The sequence below is a fragment of the Gymnodraco acuticeps genome, unplaced genomic scaffold (assembly GCF_902827175.1).
Source record: "Gymnodraco acuticeps unplaced genomic scaffold, fGymAcu1.1, whole genome shotgun sequence".
Taxonomy (NCBI): domain Eukaryota; kingdom Metazoa; phylum Chordata; class Actinopteri; order Perciformes; family Bathydraconidae; genus Gymnodraco; species Gymnodraco acuticeps.
In genome coordinates this window covers 3,076,876-3,100,029 of record NW_022991286.1, presented here as the reverse complement: position 1 = coordinate 3,100,029, position 23,154 = coordinate 3,076,876, and the positions used below count along the sequence as shown (strand labels likewise).

General features: G+C 40.2%; 1 protein-coding gene across 1 annotated transcript in view; it reads right to left on the bottom strand.

Annotated features, from left to right (window-relative positions):
* Positions 1-362: 362 nt before the first annotated feature.
* Positions 363-23,154, bottom strand: part of LOC117562177 (small G protein signaling modulator 1-like) — a gene marked incomplete at its 3' end in the record, with an annotated part of 87,498 nt that continues 64,706 nt past the window's right edge. Inside the window, 5 exon segments of the mRNA XM_034240009.1 lie at positions 363-497; positions 596-744; positions 2,471-2,538; positions 6,163-6,330; positions 18,425-18,593. Coding sequence (XP_034095900.1) covers positions 363-497; positions 596-744; positions 2,471-2,538; positions 6,163-6,330; positions 18,425-18,593 — 689 coding nt within the window.

Genomic DNA, 23,154 nt, shown 5'->3' with positions numbered 1-23,154 from the left:
ATTTATTTTTAGGGAAAAAGCTCCAATGAAAACTGAAAACAATTAAAAGATACAAGAAAATGTATTTAACTGCACATCTGATTCATTAAATATGCATGGATTACTGATGTGTTCTACTTACTCAATTAGTCACTTAGTGGAGACAGATATCATGAAGGCCAACTATTTAGCAGCTCAAATATTATCTTTGTCAAGAAGCACATTATTTAAACGAGACGAAAAAAGTGCGATTACGAACAGACATTCCATCTATTTGCGTATGGAGCTGGTTCTAAAGGGTCGAACCAACTTTAGGCACATTGTTTAGTTAGTAGTCAGACCGTAGTGATACTGTGAATAAAAGCTGGTCACAGAGATCCTACCGGTTGCACCAGGACGTTGTTCTTGCCGTAGAGGAGGTGTGTTCTGGAGTTTTGGTGCAGAGACTCCACGTACTCCCGCGCTGATGCAGCAAACCTGTCCTCTGACATGCTGCCGCTGGACTGCCTCTTACGGATCTAAATAAGAGAAGAGTTTTAACAGCCAACTCATCTAACTTCACAACACCCTCCAGCAACAGCTCTTGATTGTGACAGAGGAGCACCCCCACACTCACCCCCAGAGCGGGCCGGCGGCCAGCAGGGGTGTCTTGGCCCCGATGGGCCCCGTGGATACGGTGGCGCTGAACTAGCTCGTTGGCTGAGGGGTCAGTCCAGAAGTGATCGGAGGTCTTCAGTTTGGTGTACTCCAGAGCACAGGGCCCCACTAAGAACACACACACACACACACACACACACACACACACACACACACACACACACACACACACACACACACACACACACACACACACACACACACACACACTTTAACACATCCAGTAACCGACTACTAACAATACCAAAATATATAGTATATCATATGTTCTAATAAAGGAAGCCCTGAGAGGCATGTTTTAACACAATCCTGGTGATACATTTTCTACGTCTGATCTAAATAGTGTTCCCAGGATAATCTTTCTTAGTTCCTTCATGTATTTATTTTCCAGGTCGGGAAAAGGGTGTTACCAGGTGAAAAGCTCTCAATACAATAAAGGCACAAACATGTGAGAACAATTCAAACTAACTTGGAAGAAACAACGTATGGTTTTGGTCTTTAAACATTTACAACATGGGCATATGGTGACAGAGTTTTCACAGTTAGAAAAAAAACCTCTTTTAAAACCTTATTTTTACCTGGTTAAACATTCTGTACCACCTGTTTCTCAGATGAAAAATAAAAAAAGTTTTTAAGATTATCCTGGCAAAACGTTTCTTACATGTTTAACATCATTATATAGTTAATTACCTAATTTGTCTCTCAGGATAAATGTACTCGCATTTGTGCACAGTACAGATTTTACTGTTTGTATTGCATATTTTCACCCAGCAGTTCCTCACTTGTCCTCCAGGGGTCCTCAGTGTGCCACTGCTCTGCACACCTGTTGCTGATCCCCTCATTAGCTGCTCTCTGCCTCACCTGCATCTCGTTAGTATTCCCTCAATGTGGATATTAAAGGTATGTTGTCACTGTTCATGTTGTCTCAACTGGTTTAGTCAGGTAAGCTTTGTTTTCTGAGTATTAATACTGTAAAACAGGAACTGTGCACTAATGCTGAAAAAACAGAGATCCTGAGAGACAAATTAGGTGATTAATGATCTTAGGCTCATCTAAAAGGATCTATCCCAAACATTTGGTCTACCTATGCTGTAAATGTATTATCTTTTCGATTTACATACGGCATCTATTGCACGTCTGTCCGTCCTGGGAGAGAGATCCCTCCTCTGTTGCTCTCCCTGAGGTTTATCCCATTTTTCCCTTTAAAACTGTGGGTTTTCTCCGGAAGTTTTTCCTTGTACGATGTGAGGGTCTAAGGACAGAGGGTGTCGTATTGTCATACTGATATTCTGTACAAACTGTGAAGACCACTGAGACAAATGTAACATTTGTGATATTGGGCTATATAAATAAACATTGATTGATTGATATCCCCTTTTCTATGACTGGTTTATAACATGAGGGAAAGGGGTTTCCCAGGATACAAGTCTGATCTTTGAAACAGACGGCGGAAAAAAGTTTAACCAGGTAGAAATAAGGTTTTAAGATACTTGTTCTAATATAGCTGTTTTCCCATCTGTGATAACCATAACCCCAATGTGTTGAATAGGATTAAACCATTCATTCTTCCAGGTTAGTTTTAATATCTGAAACCCTCAATTCTCACATATTTGGACCTTTTTGCGTGTTTACATAAAGCTCAAAATGATCTGCCCTTAAGAATCGCCCAGAGGATGATTATGTGGTGATTGTAATGATTGCAATTTCCGGAACGACAGTGTTATTTGTTTATCTAATAGTTGATTTGTTATAAAAACAGGATTCTGTGGTTTTGTACTTTGTGTAACAGGCCTTCAGTAATGTTGGCAGTTAAAGCACAGTGTGATATACTCACCCAGCAGGACTGCCAGGATGGGCCCGAAGACTTTGTCATGCATCAGAGCCTCCCTCTCATAATATTTACTGCAGACAGAAACACAGAAATAATGTGTATTAACGGAAAATAACTTGCCCCAGGAACCAGAGGGTCGCTGCCGGTTTATTTGTACTGTTATCTGTTATCTGTAGAGATGTGCGCTACATTAAGGAACCAAACCCTGAGCTGCCCTAAATGCTGAAACACTTTTTAAAAAAGTATATTAAAACTGGCTAAGAATTCACCAAGTAGATCCCCATGAAAATAATGGACCAGGGCTCTACTCAAGCTAAAAACTGAGATTTAACAAAAAAAACAGAAGATACTTTTTTAACAGCCTAAACCAGGGGTGCCCAACCTTTTTTTTAACCGAGAGCTACTTTTAAAGTTGCCAGTCTGCCGAGATCTACCAGTCCAAATAGACGGGCGTAGCCATTACTGATAAATACACACTTCTTGTATAAAACTGACCTTTGTACGATTAACACTTCATAAAATACTGCAGATCCTTTATCTTACCTCTTTCTAATCTACACACATACAAGTATTTAACTGAAGTTACACAACAGTGTTGTTGATACAGAGTTGGAGTTTATTCACACGTCACATACTACAGTGGGTAATGTTTTCAAAAAACATTGAACAGTGCTGCCACATATGACACAGGAAAAGAAGAAAAGACTCTGAACCCTTTCTTTGCCATTATATAAAAAATAGTGTTGCTACAAAAGTATAAATTAGGCTTACTAATAAGACAACTCAGATCTGAAGCTACACAGGAATCTGCTGCCAAAGTGCAATAAAAAAGACAAAATGAATAGAATCAAACCCTTTTTTTGTTGCATTTTAGTAGATTATAAAAAGAAATGCCTTTAAAATAGGATGCAAGCAACACTAGTTTCTTAACCTGAATTGATAATAGACTATAATCAATTTAAGTTTGCATTATTATACCATTTTGTACAATAATTATAATGAATAAGTTCAAACAAACTCAAACTTACAGCTGATTAATAACGGTATCTAACTTGAGTTTTTATCATATCAAAAACCTGTTGAAATGCTACTGTTATTTTATTACGCATCGGCAGCCTCCAGGAATGCTTCTTTCACAACTTCGCCGTCTTTGAAAGACTTCATGTGTTTCGCAAGAACGTGACTGACACGATAAGATGCTATGGTAGCAGCCTTGCTCTTGTTGTTGGGCCTGGTGGAAATGGACTGCTGTGCATGTAGCTGTCCTTTCAGGCCCCTCCCCTTTTGGAGCGTAGGGCAGAATTAGGAGGGAATTCCGTCTCTTAGCGTTTGTGCACTGTTTTGAAATGCCGCTCCTAAATTACCCTTCTTCGATAAAGCCACGCTCGCATTGCAGATGAGACAGATGGACTTTGAATTGGAATAGATACAAAAATAATCATCCTCCCACTCGGAGTGAAAATTATATATGTTTTGCTTCTGCCATAATTGCGGTCTTGTGTGTGTGCGGACTGTCACTCCTACGGACAACGTTAGCGAACTAGTGCACTGCCCACTGTTCACCAGCCACGCCCCGACACATGGGGTCACGCCGGCCAATCACAAAGCTTTGATGCGTTCAAGTGCATTATTCTGCCACAGGAAGATTATGTTACAGGACATTAACGATAAAACAGAATATTGTTGTTCTATTTTTAGACACATCTCGCGATCGACTGGGAATCTCCCCGCGATCGACCGGTCGATCGCGATCGACTGGTTGAGCACCCCTGGCCTAAACAATGTTCCTGTCATATAGCTGTTAAGGCATAATGGAAAGTCGTTTTTTGTATTATTATAATTTTTTGGACACATTATCTGCAGTTGTTCTCTGGATTTTACTTTGAACTTATGTGATAAGATAATAAATCTATCTATCTATGGACGATCCATTTGCTTTCCCTACAACCGTATATGAAAAGATCCCACATGTATTGTAGCTTAACATCTAACAAACCCCTCCAGGCTGCATGATTTAATGTTTTCTTCTCCGACTTAAACCTGCCTCTCAAGTTGCATTAACTTATAAGCAAACCTGCACATCCTACCGACCCTAATTCCCTTGTATGTTTGCCGATATGTTGACATTTATCTCTGCAAAAGCCTATTTTTTGCTTTAATGTTAGTTTTTGAAATTACTTTGAATGTTTACTAAATTAGATAACTTGTTACAATATCAACACTTCATCTTATAGCTTAAGTTCTCTCGCTTTTGTCCCTATAGTTCCGAGGTTTAAATCCTGGACGAGTCCCCAAATTGTCACGTTGCTAAAGTAAAGTAATTATTTTTGAATTGAAGTGTGCAGTCAGTTAATCAGTAATGTGTGAAGTGTGTTGGTGTGTGAACATGTATCGGTATAAAAAACTAAGACAAACAAACCAGAAACCAGCCGAGCTACACAACCCAAAGAGAAAAAGCAGTCCGACTGCTCAGGCACCCATAGCTATAGATGAGCAGTCAACCAAACCTATGTGTCAGGCTTCTTTCCTGATTTGAGTGTGATTGGTTTATCATGAAACTGGTGTGGGGGACTAGGGCCCGTCACGTTTACTAATGCTAAGCTCAGTAAAGCCAGACTTAGTTAAAGTGGACCTATCATGCTATATTTGAAACGTATGTTGTAGGGCCATACCTCTATATATATATATATTTACTAATGCTAAGCTCAGTAAAGCCAGACTTAGTTAAAGTGGACCTATCATGCTATATTTGAAACGTATATTGTAGGGCCATACCTCTATATATATATATATATATATATTTATTTTTTCAAAATACCAAACAGATCATGCATTTTAGCCATGCCTCATTCCGCTCTATTTACTCTTTTCCAGCCCTGTTTTTGCAAGGGCTGATTCTGCTTTTGTGGCAGACTACAGCGCCACTTACAGGCCTGGCATATGTACTACATCGTCTCCAGCGCTTTTGAGTCTATTCCCCTGATAGGTGGAGAGTTGCCCATATAGGCGGAGCACCCCTTTTCTGACGTCAGAAAAATTCAAATAATAATCAGCTCCGTTGCAGCCCCGTTTTTAGAGATTTGGGTATGGAGGAAAAGAGAGAGGGTTGTGTTTTCTGACACTTGGTGAGTTCCCTGACACACCAGGGACACATATTCATGTATAAAAGACATACAAAAGTGCATTTTGCATGATAGGTCCCCTTTAAACTTGCTTCAAAGTTCAGGCAGGTCTTTTGAGGTCGCTGTATGTCTGATAGATTGCCTTCGCCGTGGCTGATGAAAACTTGCTATTTATTTCTGAGGAACTGAGACACATCTTGACATTTAACGTGGATGCTTCAATAAATGAATTACATTTTTTGCCCGGTGAGTCTGGAACATCAAAACTACAACATCAAACAACACTACTCCAGTTACAGGGGGGATTTTTCTCCATTTAAAAAGCTGATTAACATTGTCATATGTCTGAGAACCCATCAGTGCACTTCAAGTTTAAGGCTTTGATCATTGATGCACCAAATGTGGATAGCTTGTTGAATCACACAGCGGTTGTTAGCCAGACAGAGCACAGAACAAAGCAACCAGAGGATAAAAATGGATCACTAAATAGATTCAGCTGCAACAAAGCCTGGAGTGGGTTTGCTGTGATTCACTGCTGTGCAAAGCCTGAAAGCGAAGAATAAAACAAGTCACCTGGAGTTGTCCACAATGTACTGCACTATCTTGTCCAGAACTTTCTCGAAAAGAGCTGTTCGGACCCAGATGTGTTTGATGGCCTGGGCGGAGAGGGGCTGCGGGGGGCGGCTGGTGGTGGAGGAGCCCTGCCTCCTCAGAGGCTCATGGCTCACACTCTGGGTTCTTCTGCAGGGAACAAAGCACGGGTCAGTTCTATGAAAAAACACAATCACAGAGAAGACTTCGGAAAACAGAGATTATAAGACTTGATGCAACCAATGATGATGCATTCTTATAGTTCAAAGATTCAAAAGATTCAAAGGTTTTATTGTCATATGCACAAAGCTACAGTGTAGAAATGGCAATGGAATTCTTCTGACCTGAGCTCCTCCAACAATGCAACATATATAATAAAATACTAAATAAAAAATAGTGCAAAAAGTCTATATAGTGTCCTATTAGCTTAATGAAGACCTAATGAACTGGTATTGTCTAATGTAAGAAGTCAAACATTAAGAGAGCACGACCCTCTGTTGCAGCCAATGGTGCGTTAACTGGCTCCTTGGGTGGTCCCATTTACAGAATATGGGAAGTTGATCTTACGACTGTTCCGACTGTTTTGAGCTTAAAACTTGGAAACAACATGGATGCCAAAAAATATTTTATTGTTGAGAATCATTAACCCCAAATTCACTCTCTACCATGATTTTCGTGTAATATGAGGAGACTTGGCTAGACTTAAGAAGGTTGTTGTTTCTATCTGGGCATTAACCAGTGGAGAACAATTTCACGATAATTCTGACACCACATGAATGCAGCAAGCAGGGTTCGAGTTCTGTGGGAGCCAATGGGAGCTGAGCTCCCATAAGGAGGGGTCTGAGCTCCCATGAAAGCAGTGAAATCATACATCTGTGGGGATCGCTAATACATTACCAACAACTATTATTTTAATCACAAATAATGCAAGTGTCAATGTAATTTAGTTTAGTTTATTTATTTATAGTGTCGTGGACAGTCCCTATCGATGAACTGTCACAAAAACAGTAAATGGAGCAGCTTTAGCCGACATGGCTAATTTCCAGCTGTTGTCCCCGGCCAGATGGTAATAGACACCCTTAAAATCACAATATATCAACATAATAATGAGTATAATTTACATTAACGAGGTAAATAGGCTAAAATAAAAACATGTTTTCCAAAAGAACTACGCATCGTATTCTCTCTTGAATGACAATATGCCTGCACTTCACCTCCAAGGTGCGCAATTAATTATTGCGCAATCTATGCCTGTGAGCGTGCTGCGCGAACCGAGATGATGTGTTATGTGGTGTGCGTAGTTGAACCTTTTCATATTTAAGTTTGTAGCAAGTAGAGGGCTGCTGCTGCTGTGTGTGTGTGTGTGTGTGTGCACGCGTTAGTTTTATAGACCCCCATAAAGCTCAGATTATAACTCGAACCCTGGCAGCAAGTGTCCTTTCTCACCATTTTTTTCATAAAAATGGCCAGTAGTAAGTAGTATTGAAGACATACAAGCAAACAAACCATGCAAAACAAATTGTCAATGTTCAAGTACAAGTAAGCAATGTGAAGGTTAAAACATTGAAATAAACAGTGTTTTGGACCAACAGGAGGCAGCATTTAACAGCATAATGAGTTGTTAGACACTGCAGTTCATAACAACTCATTACTACTTATTACAGAGGGTCACTGGTTGGTTTGCAATAAATCTGCACCATGCTGAAGTACTTGATGAATATGGAGGCAGATGCATGATGTCGCCTGAATAGAAGAGCACTTTCATCCCGGACCGAGTGTGATCTGTTGTACTTCTAAAGCCAGCAGACAAAAACATTCACGCACACACACAAACACTTCAACAAGCTGATGAGTGTGTGTGTGTGTGTGTGTGTGTGTGTGTGTGTGTGTGTGTGTGTGTGTGTGTGTGTGTGTGTGTGTGTGTGTGTGTGTGTGTGTGTGTGTGTGTGTGTGTGTGTGTGCGTGCTGAGGGGAGCCGGCTGCCTCAGTCACGATGTTAGCAATCCCCCAGCATTTGTGTGTGTGCTCAGTCACGATGTTTGCATTCCCCTACCATTTTGAAGTAGAGTGTGTGTGTTTTTGTGTGAGTGTCTGTGGCATTGCTCCAGGGGACCTGGGGGAGCATTAGAATGATGTCACAGATTATGCTAGATTTAAAAGAGACGGGTCTTCCTTTTTCTAATAAAACCTGAAGTGTGTTGCTTAGAAAAACATAAGCATCTCCTCTTTTATGCTTCATGTATAACATTTATAAATAGAGGGGAAGTTTCAATATGTTTTAACTTAAAGGTAGGGTAGGTAAGAATGGAGAAACCAGCTCGAGTGAGCTAGAATTTGAAAGTACGCAGCCGAAAAAAATCTGCCCCTTACTTCAGACTTCCTTAAAGATCCCCTCCTCCAACACACACAAACGCGCACATGACCAATGAGGGCACGAGATAAGTTTGTGCACAGATGGAAGGCTGACAGGCAGGTAGGCCATACAGTCATTTTAGCCGGAACGGGCCGGCTAAAATAACTGGTCGTGCTTTTTACAATACTACGGCTTCCACAGATGAAAATTGTTTATGTATGTAGTGTATTGTCAAAGCATTTCATGTATTCATTGCTATCAGGATGTTAAGAGCATTCCATGGAATATAACAAAGTGTTTCTGAAGTGAATTACCTACCCCACCTTTAAGGTATAAGTTGTTTTTGTTGTTACTTGTGCTGCCTTAAATTCCAATATACTTTCTTCCACAAAGGATGATAGTTTAAGTCCAATTGTGGTCTGGTCCCAGGTCAAAAGTCAACTGTGCAACCAAAATCTCTCCTTATGATTAAACAGGTCAATGCTCCCATAAGAATGCACACCTTTGATTGTTATGGTCAAATGTATTTTCCTCTAAAAAACCTTTTAGCTGAGAAAACAATCTCCACTCTACTTTTCGTCTGCACTTTTCAGCATTGATTTATTGCATATGCAGTGATTTTACACTGATTTGAAATGCTCACATCGTAGAGCAATATAACATTGCCATGCTCTTCATAGCAGCTTCATTAATAATCCATTTCATGTATTTTAACACTCATTATTATATTTCTTAAGATAACATAAATGAGTGATCAAAACATAACCTAATAAGTATTGCAGAAGAGTTATCACATGATTAAATATCAACTCATTATATACATCAAATAGAATACAGATAAACCCTCATCCCCCCTCGTAAAATATGTTTATGTGTAATGTAACTTTATTATTTTTTAGCTGCTCCGTCTCAGGTGACCTCAGTGGATAGTTATTTGTCATTGCAGTGCTTGTAGCCATTAAATTAGGATATTTCAAGTCTAATAACACGTAAGTATTACAGACTTACAGACTACAAAGTGTCAATCATCACCAGTGAACCTGATCGTAAATGTCAAAGTAGAGGCATGTACTTTGCTTGTTTTTCTGTATTGGCAGCTTTGAGCTACATCACCCATTAGTTTGTGTAAAATAGTTTTGAAGCCTTGAAATTGGTGTTTTGGCAATCGCCATCTTGGTTTTTGTTTGGAAGCAGAAGTGACATGAGAGGACTTATTTTCAAAATGTTACAGTTAACTTCTATGAATTGAAAACAAAGTTAGAACAATCAAAAGGTTGCCACATCCTAAAGCATGCCCTGCTTTATCGTCGATTTGACTAAAATCTAAGAAATAAACATCATGCTGTATTGAAGAGAATTCAAACTAGATCTTTAGACCATAAACTCAATAGGAAAATGTTTGCTAAGGTCATAAATATAGTGAGAAGTAGAAACATTTTCTCAGACTTCTAGACAACCCCCCAAAGAATGCAGTTTTAAGCCACTTCCATGTTGCCTTATTGGGACTTCCAAAGCACAGGTTATTGAATTATGTTGCTTCAAGTTAAATGTGAATATTAGATTACACAATTGAGCAAACATAATTCAGAAACTAGCACCATGAACTGAATGGTGCACTGTGAAGATGTTTGCCTCTAAGCATAATCTCTTTGTAATAACAGAAGGCTTGATGGCATCTCCTCTCTGGAAACATCCCTTCCTCCAGTGCTCTGTCTCTCCTCCTCCTCCTTGCTGCACTCTGTTGTTCTGTACAAACATGTAAAATGTCAACAAATGTCAACATGTAGCTACCTAAATTGATTACAATGATTACAAACAGATTGCGTTTGGAGGAGACAAATTAATATGAATGAGAAAATAAATATGTCAGGGTGAGTTATGATGCCTCTGGATTTGCATGATCTGAATATTAGTGCCTGTGCATCATGATGTGATAAATCTGTTCACTTTCATTTTGTGAGAGCAAGTACCAGCCATAATTGAAGATGTTGTTCTTTGTCAAAACTGGAGATGTTTCAATAAGGTGTATGGTTTATAGGAGCTAATGGGTGTAGGTTGTAAAAGGTATAAGACGATACAAACGAAGATGCATAGTTTTTGAGAGGGGCGGGGACACAGTTTTCTACTCAGCGCATTTCATCTAAAGTGATTGAATTAGTTTTTGTGAAGAGTCAAACATATTGCTTACATTTAAACCTACCAAAACCTGAACATCGCTGGGTTAAGCGAGTGCGCTTGTTCCCCTTATTTGCTTAAAAAATAAATTAAAATGTCACGATCCGCCTCAATAATCCCATCATTTGTAAAGGTACGGTTTGTCTTTGATTTAGTGACATCTTAGTTTGTGGCATACTTGAATACAATGTTCCTCAATGTGGGCAGACAGCTGTACCTGATAAATACTATGTGTGTCATCACTTAAGCCCCTGTCACACTGTCCCGAAATTGACACCCGATGGACACACGAATATGGAATTGTGAATTTCGCACGAAGATGGCCCCGAACCACACACGAAGGCAACATTTACATTACATTTAAGACATACAACTGCAATGAACGTACCAAAAACAATTATGTTACAGTACTATGATACTGTACTGATATCTTCAGACTTTGTTCTTTACTTTATCCGTCTTTATATGTAGAAAATATTACGTTTTCTCCGTAATGTTGTTTCCATAACAACAACAACTTCCTGTCAACTGTCCTTCAAAATAATATATGATATCCTTTTTAGTTTCACAGAACACAAATTGGGTTATTTACATAATATATTTACATGATTTTGTTGTGCAATAAAACAACCCGATGGACACACGATAAAGGAAATGTTCAAATTCGGCTGTGATCGTAACAACATCGGGCCATTCGTGAGGGCATCTTAAGCCTTCGTATGACCGCCGGTGGAGTTTCTCAGGCTCCGGCAGCAACTTCGTGAGCGGTGGCAAAATCTTTGGCATGCCAAAAAATTGCCGAAGGACCTTGCGAAGGTTCATTTTCGTGTTGAATTCGTGTGTAAATATTGCCCTTCGTAAGGCCATCGTGAGGGCATCTTGTTATCATCGGTGCCATCGGGCATTTGCCCCGATCAGAGTGAGGGTGAATGCACCGATGATAACACGAAGATGACACGATTTGACAAGATGCCCTCACGAGTGCCTTACGAAGTTGCCGCTCACGAAGTTGCTGCCGGAGCCTGAGAAACTCCACCGGCGGTCATACGATGGCTTAGATGCCCTCACGAATGGCCCGATGTTGCTACGATCACAGCCGAATTTGAACATTTCCTTTATCGTGTGTCCATCGGGTGTCAATTTCGGGACAGTGTGACAGGGGCTTTATAGGAGGTACTAAAGCTTTGACCTGTTGCAATGATTAGGTCAAATACATCTTATTAAAACCTGCTGGGAGCGTGGATTGCTTCCAGAACATATTTCACTATCAGTAGATGTATTTTTATAAAGTTTAGCTATATAATTATTCTAAAATCTGATTAATAAAATCCTGTAGTTGGTTCATACCACGGTCTAATTGAATCAGACCAAGAATTTTCAAGCAATCTCGGTTTGGTTGTCTTGTCTGCACCTGGGTTTGATTGACAGCTTCACAACAGCCCAAACAATCTGTACTAGCCAGGCAAACAGATCTGAGTTTGTTTGATTTGAACCAAACAGGTAATGTGTTAAAGCATTTATCAAAGTTATTGCAGAGATCTGGAAACAAAAAGCAATTCCTACAAAGCAGCAAGTAGTTCATCCAGATTGCATAAACCAATGTACCTATTTATTACTGATAGGACACTCTTATGATAGGAGTCACATGACTTTGGTAAACAGCCGAGAGCATCAGAATGGTCCTTTCTGATATCCTTGCACGCTTACTTTTAATGTGAGAAGTGCATAATACAAGCTTTCTGTAATAAATGAGAACTCTCTGCAGCAGGGGAACAACCTCCTACAGTTATACAAATATTTTCATCACTTTTAAGTTTGGTCAAAGCAGTGGCCTTCATTTTGATTCAGATGTTATCACTGCTGATATTCTAAGGGAAAAAACACAATGGCTATGAGAACAACAAACTAAATGAAGAATGAAGGGAGCAAACCTCCCTACCACATTTGACCCTGCATGAATGCCAATGCTAATTTCTTCTTCTTCAGCTTAAAGAAAGTCTTTATTATAAAATACTTTTACAATTCTGTTTCACAGTTTAATTATCACTGAGTTCTACCTATACTCACACAAATTAATTTCTGGATCAAATAATCGTTTTGCAATTCTTTCAAAACGACATCATACCACTTCTCAACAGCATAAGGTGATGTATTTAAAGTAACATTTTATTAAAACATATTATCATCATTAAAACATAAAAGCCTCGTATTTTAGTATGTCTGAAATTTTTTGTGGAAAATCAACACAATTGTGAATCAATTTAGTTTATAGATTCATCGTTTAAGCATTACAAACAGAAAAGGATTTCTCCTACATACAGTAAATGTATCATTTCAGTTTTTATAACATGTGAAATATAGAAACTACAATATTAAGATAGTTAAACTGCTGGTTAACATGCTGGCAGATTAGCTTGTTGCAGTAGGGTTGTTCGACACGCTACCTTCATATTCTTGTCGGATGTAAAAAACACTTTGGATACATTTACAATTTTCCGTTTTGGTGAACCATCTGATCATCTGTATATTCATGTGTCTGGCCCCATTGGACATGACTTCAAGGCTGACATCATGACAAATAATTGATGGCCAAGACTATGAAAATAAGACCCCGGTTGTAATACAAACAACCATCTTTGAATGTGTTTGAGAACTGTTTCCACAGCAGGTCCGCCGCTGCTCGCCCTGCAGGATGGGAACTGAATGCTGATCAATGCTAGTTTTACTCTTTACTCAGTGGGCCCTTCTCACTTCTCTTATTTTTCATTTCCTCGCTCCTCGGTCTCGGTCTCACCGGAAGTTGATTTGTCTGCGCCATCTTGAGTAGCCCAATGTCCCAATGGCCTTATTTCTGCCGGAGGAGCGAGGAGCGATAATGGAGGAGCTATAACCGAGGAACCACCAGACCATCCTTCGATGAAATCCTCAGACACTCGCCCCGCCCCCTTACTGTGTATCGCTCACTGATTGGACGAGGCACTGCATGCACTGATCTGATGCTTCTTGACATGAGAGCAGTTTCCCAGCGGAGTGAAGAAAATACATGAACCTCACGGGACTCACTTCTCAGTCTATACCGTGTTTTGTTTCAATTAATGTTACAAACTGAAAACTCATCTCTTTCGACTCCACTTCGAGCGATAGAACTATTAACAAAGCACTTATATACTAATAAAGGACTGGCTTATCTATAGCCAGTTGAGTAGCACTTGAAATGTTTGGCTCTATGAAACCTGATGTACTTATATGATTCTGTTTTCTTCAAGGTTGTGTCTTCCTGGTCGAATGCACTTATTGTAAGTCGCTTTGGATAAAAGCATCAGCTAAATGCAATGTAATGTAATGTATCATTTAGTTACAAATATGAGATATATCTGAACAACAAAGTGGTCAAAAATCATTTTCTTCATTTATTGGAAACATTTTCATGATAGCTTTTTTCGTTTTACATTTTCATTTATTGTCATTTCCATTCAGTCAGTCATTAAGTGCTATTTAAATGTTAATGTGCTACATATCCAAACAAACAAACAAAGTGTGCAGTCCAATGAATGTTAATCCAACTGGGTTTTGATAGATAACATATCTCTTTTTCTTCTCAATTATTTTATTTCTATTGTGCACTCTAATCAATATTAATCAAACTATTGTTCGCTTATACATTTTAAGAACAAATGTTTGTGTCAGTAAATGTGTACTAACAGAGGTGGGGGTGTGTGAAAATAACGGGGACAGAGCTGGCTGCTGTCAGACGATCAGCTGTGCAGCGTCATCACAAACGGACGTCGCTTCACGTGACGCTCCGGAGGAAAGGACGTCCCATTGCTCTTAAAACTCATTTCCCTGCTTCTCGTGGTTTCCTTGCATCTCTCCATACTTCCCTGGTGGGAGGGACTAGTCACAGGGAAACGACGCAAGTGAGGGAAGCAAGGATTCCATTTAACCGAAGTGAGAAGGGCCCAGTGTGTGAGGTTGAGAAGGAGAGGAAGTGATGTTTCCCATCATACTCTCTGCCTCTTTCACCGCCAGTGGCGCAAACCGCGTAACCATGGTTACCAGAGTAAATGAGAGATGGTGCCCTGAGCTGGGATGACAGGGAGAGGGGGCAGGGTGGGAACGTACGTGTGTGTGTGTGTGTGTGTGTTATAAAGTGTGCATGGATGCATGTAGGCATTCTGTCGGAGCGGTTGGACTCGTGAAAACCAGATCCATACACAATGATAGGCTCTAATGTTGTGTGTCTGGGGAAATAAAGGCCAATGAGATGTGACAGATGAACGGGAGTAGGCGGCTGATATGAAGACGGAGAGACGAGTGCCCGGCGTACCCAAACACCTTTACCTCCTGATTTACATCATAGGACGCGGCCATGCTGCAGTGACGTCTCGCTGCACAGCCTGTCTGGGTTTTATTGTTTGGGCATCAGTGCTGTGTGTATATTTATGTGTATGTGTGCTTGTTGCTCAAAGCTTTATCTCCTCCATTTGGAAACCTCTCTCCGCGGCCCCGAAGAGTCATGTGGTAGCCATGTGGCTCACGCTAATGGACAAGTAATGGGCTTGCAAACAGCTCGGCTATCACCTAAGTGCCTGCAGATGATAAAGCAGTTTGTCATACTCTGTGTGTGCACACAAATACACACAGAAATACATATGCAAACACACAAGCAAGTACAGACAGACAGACAGACAGACAGACAGAGAGACAGACAGACAGACAGACACAGACAGACAGACAGACAGACAGAGACAGACAGACAGACAGACAGAGAGACAGAGACAGACAGACAGACAGAGAGACAGAGACAGACAGACACACAGGCTTACCACAGTATGAACACAGATTGCTCATTTTAAGTAAACTGACTGAGATTGTGTTTATCTGTATCTGTGTGTTTTAACATGGAGATACTGACATGGTGTATACAAGGAATACACACTGTTGATAAAGCCTAAATAAATATATGTTTACGAATAATTCAAATGGGGGGCAGAACATTTGTTTGAGTTTGAAGGCAGTGTGTCAAGTTTTAAATCCGGTTTTAGGGGGGTTTCATCTGCTAAGCAACATGAATATATTTTTGGGGGATCTAAACTCATTATTTTGCATCTGTCCATACAGAAGGGATTATTGGGATACTGTGGAATGTTTGAAAGTTGAGGAGCAGCACAGAAGGTTAACAGGTGGATATGTTTACATCGATGCATGGATGAAATACTTGACAGTCCAAACAAAACCAGGAATTACAAAAAATAAATAAAAGTCTCTGCCACTAATGCCCTCATCTTATTTTTAAATTATTGGGGGGAGATGGGATGAAGCGCTACACGTAAAGCGTCTCAGACTGGATTTCAAACCAGTGTCCTTCGCATGGGGAACAAGCCCCATTACATAGGCCGCCAGAACTACAGAGTACATTTTTCTAAGGACACTTCTAAGGAATTCGAGTTCTGACTTGTTCCGAAGCGTTCAAATACCTTTAATGTAGACCTGTGACAGGTAAGTCTTGAGGGTTTATTCATGTAAAACACAGCTTCCAAATCCAGTGTCTTTAAGGCGGTCCACTACCGACTGAAAGACACTAAGCTTGATATAGTAAAAATAAACACAAGTACTATCACACTACCCCGCACGGTAAAAAAAAAAAGGTTTTGGTTCCACGCTTGCAGACTTTAATTATATCACTGGCATAACGGCATCTTAAACTCTTGGACCGGCTCACTAGAGTCTTCTTTACGACATAAAACTAGGTCGTTAACAATATCAAACATAAAACTTTGCCGGTCCAGAAACGTGGATACATACAACACAAAACAAAAAACTGTATTGTTTAACTCAATTCAAAGACTCTTGCCAACATACATTTTTACCATACGCCTATATGGCTCTTACACTAAGCAACTGTTGAAGAAAATAGAGAAAACTACTCATTGGTGCTGAACAGCTGATTATGACACTAAACCCTCTGAGGCGTAATGAGAGGAAGCTTTTTGGATTCAGCCCCGCAGACACATTAATCATGGATATAGGTAAGACCGTGTGATGCCTTTGTGAATTACAAATGCCTTACAGTAATGCTACACAAAACTGAACACTATGTAAATTGTTTCTCACTGAACACATTTCTTTAACAGGAAAGCACAGGTGTTGCTAATGACATGAACAATAGCTGTATACCATCTAGGTGTGTGATTACCCTGCACATGTTTACAGCCCAACTGGGGACGTCTTTTTTTCGCACTGTGAAAAGTGCTGTAGAATGTAATTTATGATAGGGACTACGGTTGCTCTGTGGAGCAGAGTTCGTCAGTTTCATGCCCGGTATTGGAACCATGTTAAATTGAATCGTCCATATCAAATAAACTCAATTCTATTTAATTTAATCCTGATTCCAAGGCCCCGCGGTGACTCACTTTCCACATCAGTAGCATGGGTTACAGGGACACTGAAATGAGCGGAGCCTTCATTAAGGATATTAATTACCCATGTTCTTTAACTGCAAGGAGGAATCAAAATGTCAGCTGTGAAAAAGGTATGTAAGCTTTCACAAAGATACACTAGGATGTATCACAAGGGGAAATGATTGGATTGAATATGTTTCTGTTATTGTGTCCAGCTCGCATAAAACTGCTTCTGACACTGAATGGTGTAATGTAATAAAGTACATTTACTCAAGTACTGTACTCATGTATGATTTTGTTGTACTTGTTCTTAACTTGAGTATTTCCATGTTACTTTTTTGGAAGCCAATATCGTTTTTTTAACTCTACTATTTCCCTTTCATGCATAGAGGTCACTACAGTGGACAGCTATTCAAAAGGTGTTTTCTTGTATATGCATTGTTTTTTTTTGCATAGTTGCACCATCAGCCACTACATAGGACCATATTGCATCATCCCATACACTGCCACTCAGTGCCAAGTCAGTGTAAGTGCATGATACATGTCTCTAAACCAAGATGGACGACAGAAAGCCACATGGACCAAGTCACCCATCTTGCCAATCCTTTTATGGAAAGCGTCTGCAGGTATAAAAACTGTGTTTTTCAAGTAACAAACAAGTTTCAAGTAACAACTAAGGAATCATATAATTGGGGCGGTGGTGGCCAAGTCGATAGGGACTTGGCTTGGTAAGTTACCAGTTCAAGGGGGCGCGGCTGTTCTTATGTTCTCTGAGGGGAGGCTCACCTTCCCACACTTTGAAAACCCCTGGTGTAGATGATACACATTATTGCATCAATAAAAATAATGCAGAATTATAATATATATATATATATATATATACGGAAAAGGGACATTACACTTCACAAGTGCTTTTACTTCTAGTACTTGAAGTATATTTTGATTCAAATATTTTTAACTTAAGTAAGACTTAAATAGACTTAAGTCTGAATGCAGGACTTTTACTTTTAAAATCTGAGTACTTCTTCTACCACTGATTGTAGCCGATGCTAATTCCATAATAAGTCTTAATTAGAGCTACAGTACAGCTTGTAATAGAGAAGAGGGTCTTCTCCTCTAATTAAGAAGGCAGATTAACTCAATTTGCAGAAATTAAATTCAGATGGTGGTGTCAGGTGTGGTCCCTGAAGGGAAACTTATCATCAGTAAACAATGAACGGAACTTAAATGTCAAACATAACTGTCACTTTAACAGCATTTACTGAGAGCTCACCAACTGAAAGTAAAATTAAGGGGGAGGGGACATTTGCCATACCTGGTGAGATCGGACTGCTGTTGGAGTTGCTCTTGCACTTTACGACAAACTTCGCCAGCGGTGTCATAGATTTTGCCCACTTTGGTGAAGAGGGCGGCGATCTTGTCGCTGCGGAGAAATCCAGCCGCTCGTCTCTTAAGCAGGTGACCGAGGCAGGCCTCAATGGCAGCTGCAGAGAGAACATGGGAAGACTTAGGAGCCACGATATTAACAAGAGAGGAAAGCGGGATAAAAGAGAGCAGAAAAGGGGCCAACATGAGGTAGGAAGCAGGTATGAGAGATTACTAGTGAAAGCAAAAGATGGAGGACAATAGAAAGTATTCATTCTTAAGAACAAGATTCACCCGTCTTGTTCACTAGAGCCTGGGACACTTCCTGTGGTGGGGTGCACTGACTTCCTGTACAGATGAATGACTAGAGCTAATCTGGCAATTTCTTGAGTAATGGTTGTCTATGGGCGTGTCATGTGATACTGCATTATATAAAGCAATATAAAGTATAGATCATGTTTGATTCCATTTCCATTTCCACAGGATCTAGCAAGCAATGTGCATGGCTTGTTGGCAGAGGTTTACATTCAAGCTACTATGAATTACAATAAAGCCTTTTCATTTGACTAACACTGATTAGTGACATTACTATGTAACACTCACGCTTCTATTGGCTAGCGCTGAGCAGACTGGGCTCTGGTTTCAGACAGAGGGTGAAAAGAGGTGCTGCAGCACAGGCAGTATGAGAAAAAGAAAGAGCTTTTTGAACATTAAAGCATGGAGACACAACATACTAATATGAACCTGAAAATGAGCACAGTAGGGCCACTTTGAGAACCTCAAGAGGGGGAGTTGGTGTGTTTCCAGATCCTTGATGGACTGAAATATAACCAGAATTTTTGAATTCAAAACCTTTTTCCAAGTTGACCTTTTGTCCTGAGACAGTGGCACTATGGAAGCCTGTGAAATATCCAAAATGGAAAAGTGTCATCCCCTGTTGAGTATGAATGTGCTCTGTAATTTTTCCTTTGATTTGAAGGCAGATTTTCTTAAAATACACATTTTGACATCCAGATTACTCACATCTGACCAGTCATTGAGCTACAATATCTTCTCATGGACCAAATGATTGAGGGTGTTAGATCTGCAGTTTCAAATGTGTAATTTGTGGGCAAGCACAAGGGTATAAAGAGAACGTTCAAGTGAATCGAAACCATACACCGTCCTCTGTATCTGCACCGATGTCAACATGTTTCTGTGAATCGTCTCTTGATTTTTCCTCCAGGCTCTCTCAGAGTTTTGCTAATTGACTTGTGTGTGGAGATAATGTTGTTAGGGAACACTTTCCTCTGTATTTTTGTTCCAGGGGAGAGATGACGGCAGCTTATTCAATTAGAAGCAACACAGTCACCTGAAATGTGATTTTCAGGAGTGAGGCCCGATTGTTGGCCGCCTACAAGCCTTTAAATATTTAGAGGGTTGGAGGCAGTATCCGTGTGCAGCTGCTCCCTGAGCGTGCCCTTTTACTCCGCAGATGCTCGTGTCGCCCGTTCGTTACTGGAAAGATAAGACAGTATAAACTTTAATGATCTCTGTGGGGAAATTGGTGTCTGCAGCAGAAAGAGGAAAAATGGTGGGTGGCAATTTCTGTGCAGCAACAGCCAATGTGACCATGATTCGAAAAGTAACTCTTTGACAAAATCCGCCTTAAAAAGTATAACGTGAATAACATAAATGATTTGCAAAATGTGCGAAACATTGATATATGATGTTTTCGAAAAGGAAGAAAAATACTAACTTTATCCTGTACTGTATATACAAAGTGTACAAGACTGAGACACTTTGCCATGCTACAATGCAGGATCTGTTTGGTATTTCGATACATGTTTTGTTTGTGAGACCTATATTGATTAAAAAAAGAATTATGCCCAGCCCTTGATTACCACAATGGAACAAATAAGCATTTTTATATTAAAATATATAAAAATGGAATATAAATACACATAAATCATCAGGTTCATTCTTTTTCATTATAAGAGTGTTAAGTATTTATATTTTCATGATCAGATCGGCACAGAAACATGACCAGTGCTGGCTTGTTTGGGGGACTGAAAAAGGATAGTATTAAGGTAATTCACTTGCTGATGTTCATATATCATATGAAGCAAGAAGAATAATCACCCAGGGAAATGCATTGACTCGAAAACAGTCTCTTTCAAGCCCCCCCGTCCATTAGCCGTCTCCCCCTCTCTGTAATTGCTGCATTAATGTTCAGCCATAATGAGTCTTTTAGGACTGATTCTAAAAGCAACATGTAGCACGATTATTCAAACAAACCCAAACAGAGAATCTGCCTCGTACGCATTTATATGTATGTGGTTCAATGCGGTTTTATAAGTACAAATAATATACTAACTTAAATAATGGGTTTCATGCAAATGGGTATCACAAGAATATAAATAAATAATAACTCTAGAGAAAGCTGCGCGTCTGAGCACCCTGAGCTTTTTCTGCTCGTATTTCCCTCAGTGAGTTGAATCTAGTGGATATTACAGCGGAATATAATGACCGACAACAACATCATTCTCCGTGATGCTGGGAAAACATGCTTTATGAGCGTAATAGTCTGCTTTTATTGCTGCTCCCGGAGCCTTACAGCGAGTGCTTGAGGTTTTAGCTCTAAAAGTCTGCACAGTATATTCACAGCAGCTTTATTCTGGCAGAATAACATGACAGAGAAGCATAATGCCATAGTTCATTATTATAAAGCTGTAATATAAGTCTTAGGGTTTTTTGATAGGGATTAGGGCTTTAAAGTTGGGAGGTTTGCAGACAGTGTGATAGTTGTGGAGGGAGCATTAATGCATGGTTGTTTCTGTGGAAACACAAGAAGGGAGCGAGCGGCTCTCACCGGGGAGAGGCCACCTCTCATTCTGCTAATTCATGTTAGGGTGTGTGTGGCTCTAATGACTCATCAAATCTTTTCTATCATGTTCGTTACTGCCTTTATATTGATTGGGTTTGAGGAAAAAACATTTAGAAATATGTGCTTTGTTTTAACATAGTTTCTCACAGGACTGTTACACAACATTCGCATTAGAGAATGGATTAGTTTCCGTGTAGCCCATTTGCCCGACTCCAGAGGTCAGGTTATACGAGTTCAAGTGAAAACCCAGAATAGCAATCTTCACAGATCTATCACAAAGATATGTCTGCTGCTGGAGGACCCTGTGTGAGACTCACTATGCCCACCAACACACACCTACACAGCCCACAGTTACACAATTGTATTGATCTCTCGGAAATGGAAGTTTTGATGGATTTTGAATTTGAACGGACGTTACATGGCTGTTTATATCCTGAAAAAAAATGTCATTCTTTGTTTGTCCACCAGTACAATTAGGGGCCAGAATGTAGCAGCCAACCTTTATATTAAGAACAGAGTGGTGCAGGAATGAGTCCTAAAACCCGAAAATTAGTTAGAATTTTACCATTTCCGCTTCCCCTCGTTTCGATGTCAACGTTTTTTAACACGTTTGTGGTTAGAGGCCTTAAATAAGGTATTTTGTTAACACTAGCACAAGAGATTTTCACGTTTTGTACCATAACATAAAATATGCCATTAAATGTCCAAAGCTTCTATGAAACTTTGAAAAATGCCGGTTGCTAACAGGTGAGAAATTATATTACCAAATTACATCATGCCAACATGAGGCGGCCTTTAACTAAGCGCTGGTCACACGCAGTCATGTGACCGTGATATGGTTCAAATTCCCATTTGTCGAGGGAGCCCTTGTGAGGCTAACTTGGCCTACAACATGTTTTAATCACAGCATTCCTACACACCAACGCTAACCCCTAGATTCCACCGGGTCCGTCTGCGTCGCGTTACGGCCGTGTTACGGCTGCGCCGCGGCGTTCGCACAGATCGCGGCCAGTCTAGTCAATGGGTGCTATTCCACCAGATGCGCCGCGTTACGGCACAGAAGCGTCCCAGAAGCGTCTCGGCGCTGAGCTCCGCTCAAAATAGGATTCAAGTCTATTTTTCGACGTTGCAGAGGCACGGGCAGGAAGTGGACCGGTCAGAGCATCCGGCCCATCCCCAAAATAAAAACTGTACAAACATTGTAAAAAAAAGAGGCTAAAGTGTTGATGAGAAAAAAATGAATTTTCTCAATACATTGCTTATTTACGGTATAATATATGTTATGTTTTCAATATATGTTTAGTAATGTATGCGTTTACAGTAGGACCTGGAGTAATTGAGTCCTGCACTCGGATGTGAGTCGGACTCCAGGGCTGATTTTCGTAAATCGACACAGACCTGCGCAGTGATGGACTTGGACTTGTGAATTCTCGCACACGAGGACTCGGAATCCGATAAAGGTTTGACTCGTGCACTGATGGACTCGGACTCGCACATTGACGATCGGACTTAGACTTGGACACGAGCAAGTTTTGTCTCAAGTCTGGATGTACTCTGCCCCAGGCATGTGCAGCTGAGAGTTCCCGTACCGCGACCCCCACTATTCTCAGTAGGGATGGGTATCGATACCGATACTTTTATCGATACCGATACTGCCACATTATATAGTCACTTTATTAACTTCTTGTGCTTCAAGGTTAATTGAATGGAGTAATTCTTATATTTTATACACCCCTTTTCCAATTATTTCAGTTTATATATATCACTGAGGGATGGCAATGAGATATTGCTAGTTATAAGGGGTTAGAACAATG